General features: G+C 35.2%; 1 protein-coding gene across 1 annotated transcript in view; it reads right to left on the bottom strand.

Moving 5' to 3' along the window:
- The window catches only part of LOC135079472 (adipokinetic hormone/corazonin-related peptide receptor variant I-like), a 149,428-nt gene extending 135,711 nt beyond the window's left edge, over positions 1–13,717 (bottom strand). The window contains exon 1 of the mRNA XM_063974129.1: positions 13,424–13,717. Within this exon, the coding sequence (XP_063830199.1) occupies positions 13,424–13,717 (294 nt within the window). The remainder of the gene's footprint in view (positions 1–13,423) is intronic.
- Positions 13,718–16,872: the final 3,155 nt, after the last annotated feature.

The raw sequence follows: 16,872 nt of genomic DNA, 5'->3' as shown, positions 1-16,872 counted from the left end.
ACAGGGCAGCATGGAAAGAATTGGGGGAGGCCTATGTTCAGCAGTGGACGTCCTATGGCTTAGATGATGATGATGATGATGACAATCGACGATCCCTTTCCGGGTTGATAAATGTGCGACGTCCTTATAGTCTCCGATGCTGAGTATTAAACTCACTCATAACATTGTTGGAGCTAGTAATGGAACCATTATTATGCGGAATGGCATCTGAATGCATCAGCAAACTTGTACAGCATGAAATAACCACAACAATGTACGGACAGCACATTAAGCTATTATACACAGTAGCATCTTATAACTATTGTGACAAAAATAAACAGGGTATCCCAAAAAGTAGTGCCAAGCTGAAGTCCAGAGGTAGAGCATCACTAGGGCTATCCGAATCACCCCCATGTATGTTCTGCGATTTTTGAGTTTTCGAGTTATGATTATTTTATATTTCTGTGTTTAGGCACTTTTTTACCACTGTGGCGCAAATAAATAAAGTATATGCCTGATTTTTTTATTATTATTAGGTGAATACTAGGCCTAGCTGATTCAGAAGTATTTATATCGCACGAATGTAAATTACAAAAGTTAATAATCCTATAAGTTGTAAAAAAATCATATTATTATCTTGAAAACTATCAAAAGTCACAGTGGTTTGGTAGCCCTAGTGATGCTCTACCTCTGGGCTTCGGCTTGACACTACTTTTTGGGACACCCTGTATAGTCTTATTTGCTGTACGCGACCCGAAAATGTATTCATGCGCTAAATATGTATGCTCTTATTTATCGAAATGGGACAGTAAATTAAACGATATTACTCAATATCGCTTCTTTTCTTGTTATAGGAAATAATTACGGTGATCGCTTCTTCCTTATTAAGACCTTTCAAATCGTGCCGTTACAATTTATTTTCTTATTATCTGTTTCCAATATAATATCGCTTCCTGTTTTATTGATTAAGTAGGTACCAACCTAGAGAAAATTGGATAGTCTTTGTAAATTGCAACAACAATTACTTCAAAACTTGTAAAATTACGGGATTGCTACCATGTACCTATGTACCTTAATTTTGAGTTGCCGATATACATGAACTGTACATGAACCCCCTTATTAATAAAAAGTTACACCTAGGATGAACACTGGATTAAAATGATATTTCCATGCTAAATGACAACTTAAGCCAGGGGGAAAGAGTATTTTTAGAAGACTGACAATTATTATGGTAAAGAGGATTTAGGGATCCGTCCTTGAAAACACTTCACTGTACCAACGTAAGTCAACGCCCGTAGTTCTGTATGACAAGATAATATCATTTCGCGTCTCCCCGGAATTGGGGAATTACATTTCCCCGAATTATAATTTAAATTAAATATTTGCTCTATGTACTCGTATTACTGCAAACTCATGCGGTAATTTTGCCACTTAGAAACTGGGGATGGTGGTTCTGGCTAATCTCATGATAGTATTTAGTTAAATAATTATGAATTTACAGAAGGCTTTGACAGTTTAATGACTTCTGATATTTGAGAACTATTTGTTTACATACCTTTCTGACCCTAACTTCTGGTGAACCTTATAATCTGTACTGGAAATAGACTTACGAGAAAAATAATGTTTTGCCACCAAGCTATTGTGGAAATCATCAGGGGAGGCCTATGTTCAGCAGTGGACGTCCTATGGCTGAAATGATGATGATGATGAAAGAACTCGTAATGCAAAAATAACTTATCTCGCTAAGTCTTAACTTAAGCCTTTCCTTGTAGGTCCTAATACTTCCGAAAATATTTTGCTTTATTTGCCGACGTTGTATGATATACTTGTAAAATTATATTAAATTAATTCTAATATTACAATAATACTCAAGCATAATGCACGTGTAAAATGTTACCATTGTTATTTGCGTTGTGATCGAATTCAGTGTACATTTCTCAAACGGAATTTCATTCCATTTAAGTATTTGCCTCACATTTCTGGTTTGAAACACTGAGCAACGCGAATTCATAAATTAAACAAATAAACACTAAAGAGAAGAGAGATTTCAGTACTTTCAGTGCGTCACCGCAGCGGTGCCGCAGCGGCACGCATACGCACGTCAGGGGGCGTAGTGTGAGTTTACGTCAAACGCATTCGATGTCGACTGCGTAAAAAAGTGTCATTAAATGTATGACGGATTGTGCAGCGCCCCTAGCGGAAACTTCAAAGAACTAAAATCTTCATATATTTTTTTAACACAGCCTATGTGACGAAGTTTGATGTAAATCCACACTAAGCCCTCAGATTCATAATGTAGAACAACGGAGCGGCAAAAACAACGCCCGTGTAGCATCTCAAATTCTCAAAGCATCTCTCTAAATAAGCTTAAGAATTCCGGCAATTTTATAAAATGTTTCATGATAATTATACTCACTCTGGCTTTATTTTCTTTAGCGCGAATCCTGCTCCGAAAACTGCTAAGTTTCAGCAGATACACGAATACTGTATCCGCGTTTATTATATGTAGAGGTGATTAAACAAAAGCTTTGTATGAGGGTAAGTAAATTGGGAAACACAAATAGTAAGTACGAGTAAAGTTATTTGACGAGCTGTATAAGTTTGACAAACGAAAAAGGGACAAAGAGTGAAAATTGAAGCTGTAAACATAGAGATATCACAAGCTTTCTGTGTAAAACAAGCTTGTTAAATAATATTATTTTCAATGTGGGTATGTATGTGTGAGTAAATAAAGATTTTTGATTTGATTTGATTTTAATATGAGTAAAATATACATATAGTCCAGTCAATGAATGCTTTAACTACGGTGTAGAGAGAAATCCCTGGAACACAATTTCTGACCGCGGGACTTTATTTAGACTAGTTAGGAGGTGAACATAGTAAAAGTCCCCGCCCTTAGCCCTTGAGCCGGCGGGGAGAGGGGGGTTTAAAGGTACCACTCTTCGGTTTTTCGCTTAATCCTCGGAAACTATGCGTCCTAGTGACATGAGTATTCGGGGGACGGGGACTTTTGCTATGTTCACCTCCTAACTAGTCTAAATAAAGTCCCGAAGTCAAAAATTGTGTTCCACGGATTTCCATCTACAGTGTGTCCGGGCTTGTAGTGATCAAACTTTAAGGGCGTAATCTATGGACAATTTTATCGATGAAAATACTTCAAATTTGGGGCTTGACCCATTTCTCGCAAAATTACGAGGATTTAAGTTTTTAATTTTTAGTTTTCACCTCTTCCTTCAAAAACAAGTGAAAGCGTGGGTAGCTTAACACTAATAAGCAAAAATTTTATATCATGCGATAGCCAATAAAATTATCTATTAGCAGAAGTAGAAAACAGATACAAGTTTCATACATTTTAAGGGAGTAAGAATGGATTTAATTAGAAAAAAACATGACTTTTCAACCGACTTCAAAAAAGGAGGAGGTTCTCAATTCGACCCGTATGTTTTTTTTTTTTTTTCTATGTTTGTTACGCGATAACTCCGCCAATTATGAACCGATTTGAACAAATCTTTTTTCGGCGTATAGGTAATACCTCAAGGGTGGTCCCATTTAAATTTAATAATAGAAAAAACAACCCCCAAGGGTGGAAAATTGGGGATGAACTTTTTTATACGCAATATCTCCGCCGATTATAAATCAATTTGAACGATTATTTTTTTGTTGAATAGGTATTATCAAAAGGGTGGTTTCATGCGAATTTGAAGAAAATATTTCATCCCCAAGGGTGAAAAATTGGAGATGAACTTTTTTATACGCAATATTTTTAATTTTTAGTTTTTTTTTGTGTTCACGCATTTGAAGTCGGTTTTATTTTTTTAAAAAGTTAATTATTTCACTTCTTTTTCAGTTATTTTCCAACACAAGAAAAACCAGGTCGTTAAGGTATGTTTTATTTGCATTGTATTATTAGTATTTGAGCTATTCTACAAAACGAATGTAAATTTATTAGTCTACGTCTATTAGTTTCGACGTAATTGTTGAACAAAGATACCCCCTTCCCAGCGGTTTCCATAGTAATCGGAATAGGTTGTGTGATTCTTTCAGGCAGTGCATTTTCGCATGTCGCGTGCGCTATGGAAACCGCTGGGAAGGGGTATCTTTGTTCAACAATTACGTCGAAAATAATAGACGTAGACTAATAAATTTACATTCGTTTTGTAGAATAGCTCAAATACTAATAATACAATGCAAATAAAACATACCTTAACGGCCTGGTTTTTCTTGTGTTGGAAAATAACTGAAAAAGAAGTGAAAAAAGTCATGTTTTTTTCTAATTAAATCCATTCTTACTTCCTTAAAATGTATGAAACTTGTATCTGTTTTCTACTTTTGCTAATAGATAATTTTATTGGCTATCGCATGATATAAAATATTTGCTTATTAATGTTAAGCTACCCACGCTTTCACTTGGTTTTGAAGGAAGAGGTGAAAACTAAAAATTCAAAACTTAAATCCTCGTAATTTTGCCATAAATGGGTCAAGCCCCAAATTTAAAGTATTTTTATCGATAAAATTGTTCCTAGATTTGGCCCATAAAGTTTGATCACTACATGCCCGGACACACTGTATAATGCTTTATTGACTGGACTAATATTATTATGGGATAATGGAGCATTGCACATGCTGTATACATCATCATCATGTTATTACGTTCCCACTGCAAAACGACCCTCTCTAATTTATCAGAAGCAAATGGCATAATTGGCCTCAACTCCCCACCCTGGTCCGGTTAGTGAGGCCATATGTTAGCCTACATACGAGTATACGGTCAATAGTCGCTTACGACATCCACGGGAAGAGTGGAGGTGATTGGCATACACTGCTCACACTGCAACTGGTCCAGGTCGGTTAGCACATTTGTAGTTTAGTCGCTTACGACATCGGAAAGAGGTCCTATTCTGCTGTACCGAAACTACACGGCTATGCGAAATCAAATCAAATCAATTCACTTTAAAGTTCCAAGAATAGCGTAGCGATCGTGTGCTCACTCGGAGTCTGAACTAACATCGTGTTCCCCAAGTTCCACGATACTTACATCAAGTTAGACAGCACAATAAAGGGTGATAGAACATTAAGGCTAATATAGAGTGTGTAAGTGTATAGAGTGGATAATAGAGTGACATACTGCGGAACATACAGATGTTAGGTAAATGGGTACGTTTATAAGCCGACACTAGCCCATGTTAACATATGCATATAAATGGTATGGTGAAGTCAGAAAATTGATATCATTATTTTAATTATTTTAATTTTCATACAAATCTGACTTTATACATTTTATTTTGTATGAAAATTTAAAAACCCATTTACCTAACACCCTGTATAGTTCAAATTGCGTTAAGTGAAAAGACAGGATAGCACGTGCGCTCGCTGAGCGAAAGTTAACATAATATCCAGGCACAATATAGCGTTATCATAACATGTAATATTTTTGTGATCATATTTATCTAGAAAATTGTTCAGCAGACTGTACAGGTGAGCCTTAGGGGTATACTCGTACATTGTGTAAACAATTAGATTAAATTATTACTTTATAAGATTAATTATCTTCTATAATATAAAAATTAATCGCAAAATGTGTTGGTAAGCGCATTACTCAACTACGCCTGGACCACTTTTACCAATTCTTTTTTTTATTGTTCTTTGAAGTCCAAGGACGGTTTTTACGGCGAAATTTGCAAAATTTAACCCCTAAGGGGATTTAAACGGGGTCCACGCGTACGAAGTCGTGGGCGGCCGCTAGTTACTTTATAAAACACTGTTACTTATCAAAATCAGTGGTCAGAATTTTGTAGTTACCTACTTTCAATACGAAATAAAACTTATGCCCGCCAACTTGCCTTTAAAAAACCGGCCAAGTGCGAGTCGGACTCGCGCATCCAGGGTTCCATACAAACTTTAAGATATTATAGTTCCTGAAATTAAAGTTTTCGTGCAAAAAATCAGGTTTGTTGTATGGGAGCTCCACTTAAATATTTATTTTCTTTTGTTTTTAGTATTTGTTGTTATAGCGGCCACAGATATACCTACATTTTCAACTGTTTAGCAATCACGGTTCATGAGATACAGTCTGGTGACAGTCTTACTGAAAAGGTCACGTTTTTACGCTTACCCAAAGCGGAACCCTAAAAATAAATATCTAGGTAAAATAAATGTCTGAATGACGTAATATAATACAAAAGACAACCGTACGTATAGGAAACAACCATATTAAGTTTTATCGAATTGACATCTTATGCCAAAATAATTGTTTCTTTGTAAAGGTGTTTGCCCTCGTCCAAGTGCCATCAAACTCATTAAAACAAAGACGACAAAGACGTTGACCCATTGTTCGGTTCAAGACGTACGTAATATTACGGAGTCGAGTGGTTTCCAAATTGAAATTGTTTAGGACGTAGGCCCTTTACGAGGAAAATTCAAGAACTTGGGATTGATAAGCCCCTTTTCATTAAGTCGGTTAAAAATTAAATGGTTTCACGTGTCGTAAGCCGCTACTTTTGGCCGTTTTCGTATTCATCATTATGTATTTCGTACATTACAGACTAAAATCTGCAAATACGTGTATATGCAGTAAACTCTACTGATAACTGTAGATAACTTGTGTCGTTTGGTGTTGGTTTATACCTGCTTGGCCCGATAAAAGATTCTGTGCGTAAAGTCATTGTCTGTTTCAATCATGAACCTTTCATTATTATGTACCTTTTATTATTATGTAAACCTCCAACAGATTATTATTACTTATTAATAGCTCAATTTAAATGCGTCCACGTGAGCATTTGCCGCGGGCTGTATTGTGTTACCCACGTGCTCTTAAACACGCGACTCCAGCCCTTATGGTTTCTGTCTGCAGGCCCCACCGACCCGGCAGCGAGAAATTCAATAAGCCCCAAATTGGCACTAGAGATGGGTTATACTAGGTAAATTTGATACTAGGTGCACCTATTCCTAGTATTTATTAATACTCGATCCGAATACCTATTCCACCTAGTACGTAGTAATTTAGCATACTTGACGCGACTAGTGCGGACTAATCCACGTAATATGACTTTAAAATACATTTTTTTTTTTAAAAGATACAACCGTAGTATGAATAATGCAATTTGAAATTGAATAATAATTCCTCCCTTCATACTTCAACAGGCTTAGGACTGTCAACTTAAAAGTTGGCGTATTTAAAAGATATCAATTTCATAAAAATATTGACATATTTTTTCTTATTTGAATATGGTTTGACTACGTTTGTGTGCGTTTGCTTCGTCGCGCTCAAATTTGTTTGGTCAGACAGAGACGGAGTGAATCTCTACGTTCGTACATAAGCTTAGCGAGAAATACTAGGTGCGCGTAATACACGACTACGGATTACGCAATAATAACCTCTATTACTTTGATGATAGGGTCGGAAATCGTGTAATTTATAAAATACTAGGTGGATCAAGTACATTTAAAAAATTGGAATAGGTGCCGCCTAGTACTGTAAAATACCTAGTGTGTGGATCTGTTCTAGTAAATACGTCTCATCTCTAATTGGCACGCTCAAAAAATCTGCTGTCGGAATTTAACTTAACTAAGTAATATAATAATACCTCTGGCGGTTTGTCTGATTTTTCGCCGAAACCACTGAATGATATAACTTCGTATCTAGACAGACTAAAATTAATGTAATGAAAATGTTGAGTAATGTTTCTGAATCTCGACAGATGGGTTGGGAATATTTAATTAATACTGCATTACCTGTACTCGTAGTTATTAAAAAATCAGTTTGGTTCCCATCAAACTGTAATCCCATCCCATCTAACATTTCGATTTCTCATGTTCTAAAAAGTTTGATGCAGCATTATGTTTGAAAATCTGAATTTAAACTTTCTAGCTAGACAAACTTTAGTGGAAGAGTTATTGAGTATCTTCTTCAGTTAAAAGTTGACTGATGATTGCAAAATCAGCCCTTAGATTAGAGATTAGATTATCTTGACAGTATTTTTTCGTAATCAAGCAAAGGGTCTAAGTTGCCCTATATTTTAACTAAGTGACATCCTGTAAGGAACAAACTTTCTGCTTTTTTCTGTTGTCTTCTATAAAAAAGTCTGATGTGGTCATCTCTGTAACAAACGCTCATGTTTTATTCAAACTTGTTTCTTTTGGCCCCAATTCAATTTATTCGTTACGTAGATCTCATAATTTGTGATAAAACCCTTGACATTGTGAGGTCAAGTAAATCTAGGAAACTGTAGGGCAAATAGTGATCGCTACATTTTGAACTCTAACCAGCTGTATTATGGTTGGAAGTGAATTTTCAAGTGTTTTATCTAAATTAAAGGTTTTTGATTTACACTGAAAATTTATCCAATTTGGGACATTTGCGGCGTTACTGTGAGTGTGATGAGACCAAGTAATTAAATCAAGAGTAATTACTGTAAAGTAGGTTTATTTAATATGCTTTTTGGAGTAGTAACATATTAATATACAGTAACTACGCCACAAACCAGATTTTCTATCCACCATTATTAACAACTTTAGCACAACTAAAACTCTATTTTAGTCTCAACGCAACATTTTTATAGAGCCGCCAGTCTGCTTGTGACGACGCATAGCAGCCGAAACGTCAAGCCTTGAGTAACATTATAATATATTATGTAAGTAATTCATAAAAAATATCGCGTTGAGACCCGTGTTTCTCTATTTTAGTTGAAATTGAACGCGAAAGTTCAAAATCTTCAACTTTAATAAAATAGCCATAAAATATGCAGAAAGTTTTTTCCAAGATTGCATACTAATTGAATCTAATTGAGAATTCAATGTGGTTAAATATTTATAGGGTTAATACAACCAAAGAACATAAGACAATATGCGAAAGATGTTATAATACTAGAGAAGCTGTTAAGAATTAAAAATTTGATAAGGAGGCTTATCCAAAATACGAATAAATAACGTTTTCATACGGAACAAAAATATAACAATCTACTAAAATGCGCAGGCCACCGCAGCCTCCTACTATCCGGATATCCGGTGACTTCCGGTAATAACCGGCCACTGAGTTTACGGAAGTGGTCTACCAAACGATGGGCACGTTAACCGACGCCTGAGGCGATACATGCTACGGGTCTCATTCAATTATAGAATGACGACTGTCCGGCCAGAATGTGCATTATGACCATGCTAAATGTGGCAGGTTCGACCCACATAAATCAAATATTTGTGTAAATGTTTGTTTTTCATGCGTTGTTTGATTATCTATAGTACAAGCTTTGTTCTACTCAGTATAAAAATATGTCCTAAGATATTTCATTTATTTAATTTAGTGAAAGAAAGCTGATAGAAGAAGTTTAAATATTCTAAGATTTTGTCGACGATAACTATTTATAATTAAATAAAGACAACTTCAAATTAATTCCAAGAATATCAATAAGCAAACCAAAAACCATTGTACCAAATTATTATTCTAAATGTTGATTGCACTAAGTTTCGAATTCAATGAAACAGAGGTCAAAATTGCTAGAAGTTTTTAAAGCTCCAGAATTTCAATTCGCACACGAAATAGCAGAATTTTTATACGAATTAGTAGCAGGTTCGTATGCGAAATGGCATTTGAACGTTTCCGAAATACATTCCAATTCACTCAAAGCTATACTAGCACTAGCTCTAGCGACAGAACGGTACGTAGGTACGGTAATAGGAACGGATAGCAATTACACGTTAACCCGATACGATGGTGCAATTAGACGTTGCCTACGACACAGGCACGTGAACTAATAACATAATTTAACAATAATTTATTTTTTATTTAGTACTAGCGGCCGCCCGCGACTTCGTACGCGTGGATCTCGTTTTACCCCCCCTTCATCTATCTTACGCGGTTCAGATTTTTTCATACAATTTTTTTTCCCGCTAACTCCCGTTCCCGTGGGAATTTTGCAATATCCTGTTGTAACTAAGCTTTAAGTTTACTAAGGTACCTGCATGCCAAATTTCAAGCGTCTATCTTACGCGGTTTAGATTTTTTCATACAAATGTTTTTTCCCGCTAACTCCAGTTCCCGTGGGAATTTTGCAATATCCTGTTGTAACTAAGCTTTAAGTTTACTAAGGTACCTGCATGCCAAATTTCAAGGGTCTATCTTACGCGGTTTAGATTTTTTCATACAAATGTTTTTTCCCACTAACTCCCGATCCCGTGGGAATTTTGCAATATCCTGTTGTAACTAAGCTTTAAGTTTACTAAGGTACCTGCATGCCAAATTTCAAGCGTCTAACTTAAGCGGTTTAGATTTTTCATACAAATGTTTTTTCCCGCTAACTCCCGTTCCCGTGGGAATTTTTCAATATCCTGTTGTAACTAAGCTTTAAGTTTACTAAGGTACCTGCATGCCAAATTTCAAGCATCTAACTTAAGCGGTTTAGATTTCTCATACAAAAGGATTTTCCCGCTAATTCCCTTTCCCGTGGGAATTCCTAAGTATCCTATAACCTGCCCAGGAGTATGAAGAATAATTGTACCAAGTTTCGTTAAAATCCGTCTAGTAGTTTTTGTTTCTATAAGGAACATACAGACAGACAGACAGACAGACAGACAGACAGACAGACAGACAGACAGACAAAAATTTTACTGATTGCATTTTTGGCATCAGTATCGATCACTAATCACCCCCTGATAGTTATTTTGAAAATATATTTCATGTACAGAATTGACCTCTCTACAGATTTATTATAAGTATAGATATAGATAATAGTGCAAGGGTACATGATACAATGGAAAAACGATGACCCCTGCAGAAGTATAAAACTGTGTCGCAGGGATCAACGCCCTCCTCCGAGAAACAATACGTACATAATAATTTATTAAAGTGCATCCATCCAAGAATGTTATACAAATTAAGAAAAAAATTTACAATAAAAAAAAAATGAACAAGAAAAGCTTTTTAAGTGAGCAAATAATTAATAAATAATAATATCTGGACTAGGTATAAACCTACATAATGCTATCTAATAACGTTTTGCTATGTAATAAACAAAGATAAAGCTAAGCTGGGATATAACTAGGTATAGTAAAATTTGACTGTCAGGATTAAGAACGACTAATTTTTACTTCAAAAACAGCAAAAACAAAGCTTGGATGCAATGTTTCAATCATAAAAAAATGACTTCAACAAACGTCAAAAATCTGTCAAATTCCATACAAAAAACACCGTTTAATGTTATAGTAACGGTTAAATTAAGTTGGTGCAACTCAGCCTTAATATTATGTAGATTTTGCCGGTCACCTGTGTGACAAAATATTTAATCAATTTCATGCAAATTTCCGTATATGCTATAAAAGATAGGAAACTGTAACCTTAAAAGTACCGTTATAAAAAGCTTAATTCAAGTTTACAACTAGTTATAGCTACTATTCTTAAAAAAGCGATATCGGCTCACGTGTTATTTTTGGGTCCACTTCAGTCTTAAGTAAGCCCGTCTCGTCGGTCCGACCTAATTTAAGAAGTGGAAAATAGGATTGTTATTTCAGCTAATTTGATAGAAGTAAAGGTCTAAGATATTTCGAGAACTAGAGATATAAAGTCAATGTAGAAAATTTTATTTGTGTTCGATCTTTCTTTGTTTTGCTAGGATATTTCACGTACTGACCGAGTTCGGGATAGAATACAGTAGATATTCATTGTTCTAGCTATACACCAATTACCTATCCATATTGGCAGTACGAGTATATCAATATTAGGACAATAGGACAATATGGATCGGAATATTAATTGGCTTGCCGTATATCCGAAGTAAACAATGGTTACCATTAAGACACAGTTTATTATGTACTAGCAGCCGCCCGCGACTTCGTAGCGTACGCGTGGATCGCGTTTCACCCCCTTAGGGGATGAATTTTGCAAAATCCCGTCTTAGTGAGCACCTACGTTCTAAAAGGATCCGCCATGCAAAAGTGACCTTTCGCTTTTATACTCGTAGATATAAGATTCTATATCCGTTGTATTCCTGAATGTTTTAGAAACGTATTTTAACTAAATGATGGTCCCACCCTTCTCTGCTTTGGTGTATTTACAAACCACAACCACAACGCTCACAAAGTTTGCCCTTTTCAGACACAAAGCCACATTAATCTAAATTCTAGCATAATGTAGCCATAATAGATGTAATTTGGCAACAAAAATGAACACTGTTATGCCGTTTATGTAAGAGATAGGCCAATATATCATCACCACTTACCGTCAGGTGAGATTGAGGTCAAACGTAGACAGTTACAAATAATAAAAAATGCTTGCCCCAGATTCATATGGGCTTAAAATGAAAGCAAAATATTGAATACTTACTGAAAACAAATGACCCGCGAGGGGTTAACAGGACTAGTTACTATTTTTATGTATTTTTTTTGAAAAAATTAAACGCACAAGGTATCTTTTATTTTTTATTTTATTTTATTTGTTTAACAATGTTTCAACAGCATTAAATTGTACATAAATGTGCAGGAAGATACAACTTGAACATAAGCCAATTAAAGAAACACATTCTATTACTAAAACATTTTTAAATAAGTTAACGTGGGTACTGGTAACTAGTGGTAACGTAAATAAAACGGCAAAATCTTTTAGAGATTATTTTTAAATTATTTCATGAGTAATTATTTACATTTTTGTTGTCTACCCGAGTCTTTTAAATTACTTGAAATTTTACCACACGATATTTTAATAACATAGCTTTGTTTGGTTTTTACAATATTACGCTTATTATTAAAGGTCACGATAAAAGTCACAAATAAAATGATGTACTCGTAATTTAAATTCAGATTCAGAGCCATAAACAATAATTCTCTCATTCTTGTATTTCATTAATTTTACGATTTAACTAACTCCATTCATTAGAATCTATTAGGTAAGTATCATTACCTACGAAAGTCATCTTATAATTAGTAGTAGTTAAAAAAAACAGTTATGTTTTTACATATAATTATAATAATACTATCTATACTAATATTATAAATGCGACAGTAACTCTGTCTGTCTGTCTGCCTAAACCACTGAACCGATTTTGATGAAATTTGGGATAGAGATAGTTTGAGTCCCGGGAAAGGATATAGGATAGTTTTTATCCCGGTTTTAGAAACAGGAACGCGCGCGATAAAGTTTTTTTGTGACAGACACAATTCCACGCGGGCGAAGCCGCGGGCGGAAAGCTAGTCTAAAATAAAAGTGGCCTATATTGTAAGCTTTTTCTGCCAGAGAATATCCTTTAGAGACGTAGGTTAATTATTATTATCCTGTTGTATAAAGTTCTTTGTACAGATAATCTCCTAATCAAAAACATTTTTCTTCTTTCTTTCTTTCTTTCTTTCTTTCTTTCTTTCTTTCTTTCTTTCTTTATTTCTCTCTTTCTTTTTTTCTTTCTTTCTTTCTTTCTAATCAGCTATTACTTTTCCGGGAAGTAACGGGTCAATAACGTTTTCTTACCTCCAAAGGGATGACGATGAACGTCACAATCATGTCAGCAACAACCAAATGGGTCATCAACAGGTTGACCCGCGACTTCCGGCGGCGTGACCTGAGCAGAGAAGCGAACACGGTCACGTTGCCGATCGCTCCCACAACCAATAAGACACTGTACACTGCAACCACAAAGTCCTCAGGCGGTGGGACTGTGCTGTCCAATCCATCAGTAGAATTCACTTCTACGGGCGCCATGTCGAAATAGTCCCATAAATCCAGAGATGTATGCATTAACACTTCACTCACATTTCTCAACATTTTTTAAGTTTTGCCTCACATAATTCACTAATTATTGGTGTCCAAACTTTTAAATCACTTAAAACACTACACTGTCACTTACTAATATTAAAAAAATCACTACTACACATAAGTTTGTTCGCAAAGTAACTTTCGTAGTTCGAACGACTTTCACTTTGAACCGAAGTTCGACTCGCGCAGCTGTTCGTAGTCGACTACGGCGCTCGTAGCGCGTCCGCCCGCCGTAGCGTCGTAGCTAGGACTGCAGCGGTTATCAATGGCGATAGAGATGTGAATCTAGCGTATTCGTGAATGAATATTACTATGAAGCAAATTACCTGTAAAAATTTAGTTTGTTGTTCTGAATAAAGTACCTACCACCCATGAAGCAAATTAATTACTTTGAGATGCGACTCATAACGCTAAATATTGAATAACTACTATGAAGCAGTTTGATTCACATTGACACAGTAAATGATTGAGCTCGTTTGAAAGAGAATGCTCGTAGAAATTAGGATAAAACTATTTTATCTTCATTGTATCTCCATAGATACAATTTTGTTTTAAACAAGGTCTCAAAAAAGCAATATTAAGTCAATTAAGATTAATTATATTTTTTATAAGGTATTCAGAATCTACTAATCCATTTGATGATGTTGCCAAGCAGGCTGTAGTTGGACTAAGTTCACTTCGGTTTTATTTATACGTTGACCAGCGTTTAATTCCTGGAAATGCTAAACTGTCATGAACAATATTACAGTTGAGTAGTCATGAAACTACTTGTCTATTTACATGGCTTTAATTTTCATGTAAATAAGGAAAATATCGGTGTAAATCATAATAATCTATACTAATATTATAAAGCTGAAGAGTTTGTTTGTTTGTTTGTTTACTTGAACGCGCTAATCTCAGGAACTACCGGTCCGATTTGAAAAATTCTTTCAGTGTTAGATAGCTCATTTACCGAGGAAGGCTATGGGCTATTTGTCATCACGCTACGAGTAATAGGTGCAGAAAAAAAAAAGGAAATGTTGCGAAAACGGGTTTTCACGGGTACGAGGTCGCGGGTACAGCTAGTGTAATATATAAATCAAGAACAAAACCTATTTTGAATGATTTATACATATGGTAGGTGGTATACATGTCATAGTCAAAGGTCGATATGCAGTCTCTTCGCGGAATGACTGGTCTATCCTAGGTTTGACCAAGGTCTTCAGGCAAACCCCGAAGTAAATTCTTATTTCGGCCTTTGACTAAGTCAAACCTAGAAGTGCCTAAACGGTTCAGTCAAACGTCGAAACTAAAATAATCTGTTTCGGGCTTTGCCTAGTCAATCCTAGAAACGACTGACAGACTTGGTCAAAAGTAGACGGCAAATAGAAAACCACCCATGTGTGAGTCGGATTCGCTCACGAAGGGTTCCGTGCGACTCTTTTGTTGTATGGGAGCCCCCTTAAATATTTATTTTATTTTAATTTTATGACTTATTTTTAAAATACAACTAAAATTATGTGCATATTTCAAGGGTTCACCTGTTTACGTTTTAATAAATATCAAGTAAAAAACTGCAACAAGTCACGTTTGCTGTATGGGAGCCCCCCCCCCCCCCCCCCCCCCTTAAATATTTAAGTTATTGAATTATTTATTTTTAAAGTGAATGATTCATGAGATACGAGCCTGGTGACAGACAACATTTAGCGAAGTCATAATAATAGGGTCTAAACTCTGTATCCTTTAAGGTAACAGAACCCTAAAAATTAGTAATTAATCAAGATCGATCTAGAAACACTGACAACCAACCTCAGTATTGTTTAAGTTTAGTTACTCGTACCTTCACCTAAAGAAACCGACCGTCGTAACGCCTATGCAATAAGTTCGAGATCAGAATTAAGTATAGTTCAGTTTAGTCTTAATTGAGGTTTGACTAGTCAAACCCCGATTTCATTAAATTGAGTTTCGACCTTTGCCTGACCAAGTTAGTTACTCCTAGGTTTGACTAACATTATTTAGTCAAAGGCCGAAATGTTTGGGCTTTGACTAAGACTTCTAGTCAGACCTGAGGATTGACTAGTCAAACCTAGGAGTGCCGGAACTTCGAGGTTTGACTATAACATACATAATAAACAAAACCTTAAGGAAAGATGCAGGTTGTTTTTTTCGCAAAAAAATTGTTAAGTAAAAAAAAAGTTTGTATGGCAATGCCATTATTCTCAGGGTTAAAAGGCATATTTATTTATGTTTTGATACAAAGTAATAGGTATTTCACAATATTGTGATCGGGTGACATGCGTTAATATTTAACAACACGCGAGTGAAGCCACAGGAAAAAGGTAGAGTAATTGTAACAAATGTTCTTCTTATTTATTTTCAGATGCAACTCATCGCAGCGTCTTTTTGCAGTAGTTCTTTTATAATCTGTTACTAGCTTTTACATCTGGGAATATTGCCACAGAGTTAAGAGCTTTCTGTACCCGCTCTTGTCATGCAAATAGTAAGTTTATTAAAAGCTTTTCTGGTATAAATATTAAAAGAATTATCGAGGGGAAATGAACGAGAAAAAGGTACGAAAGTGGAAGAGGCAGAACGAAAGGAACAAATTAAGTCCATAGATTACGAATCGACACCGTTCGACTTGGAGCTTTCCTAAAAGTTTTTCAATTTAGGTACTTTTACTTTACCTGGAACATGATTTTTCACTTGAAAATCCTACCTCACCTCTCCTCTTATTATTATGTATTATCATATTTATAACATTGTGAAGCCAAGTGATAATTAAATTAAACAAGCTATTTCTTACTTTAATAGAAAAGATTGTAAAATGAACAAAAAATAAATTTCTTATAAAGGTACTTACAGGTATTTCAAGTTTGCTTGTGCTATGTTAAACCTGGAATGAAAAACATTTCACTTCGATTCACGAAACTAATATTTTAAAAAACTATCATAATTATTAAATCACACTTGGCCGTTAATATTCATAAGACCTTTTCTCACTTTGATTGTCAGTTATTAATAAAGTAATTAACATTAAAATGAAATTGAGAGTTTTTTGCTTGTACACAAACCAATAAATTTTATATGTGGTTGTTATTAGGTGCTCTTTTGCAACAATGTACAGTCTTAAAAGAACTGTCGACTATACCTAGTCTTAAAACCCCATTTTCTTTCATACTAGC

The sequence above is a fragment of the Ostrinia nubilalis genome, chromosome 16, assembly GCF_963855985.1.
Source record: "Ostrinia nubilalis chromosome 16, ilOstNubi1.1, whole genome shotgun sequence".
In the NCBI taxonomy this organism is placed as follows: domain Eukaryota; kingdom Metazoa; phylum Arthropoda; class Insecta; order Lepidoptera; family Crambidae; genus Ostrinia; species Ostrinia nubilalis.
Note: the sequence above shows the minus strand (reverse complement) of the source record. Positions and strands in the feature narration are given on the sequence as shown.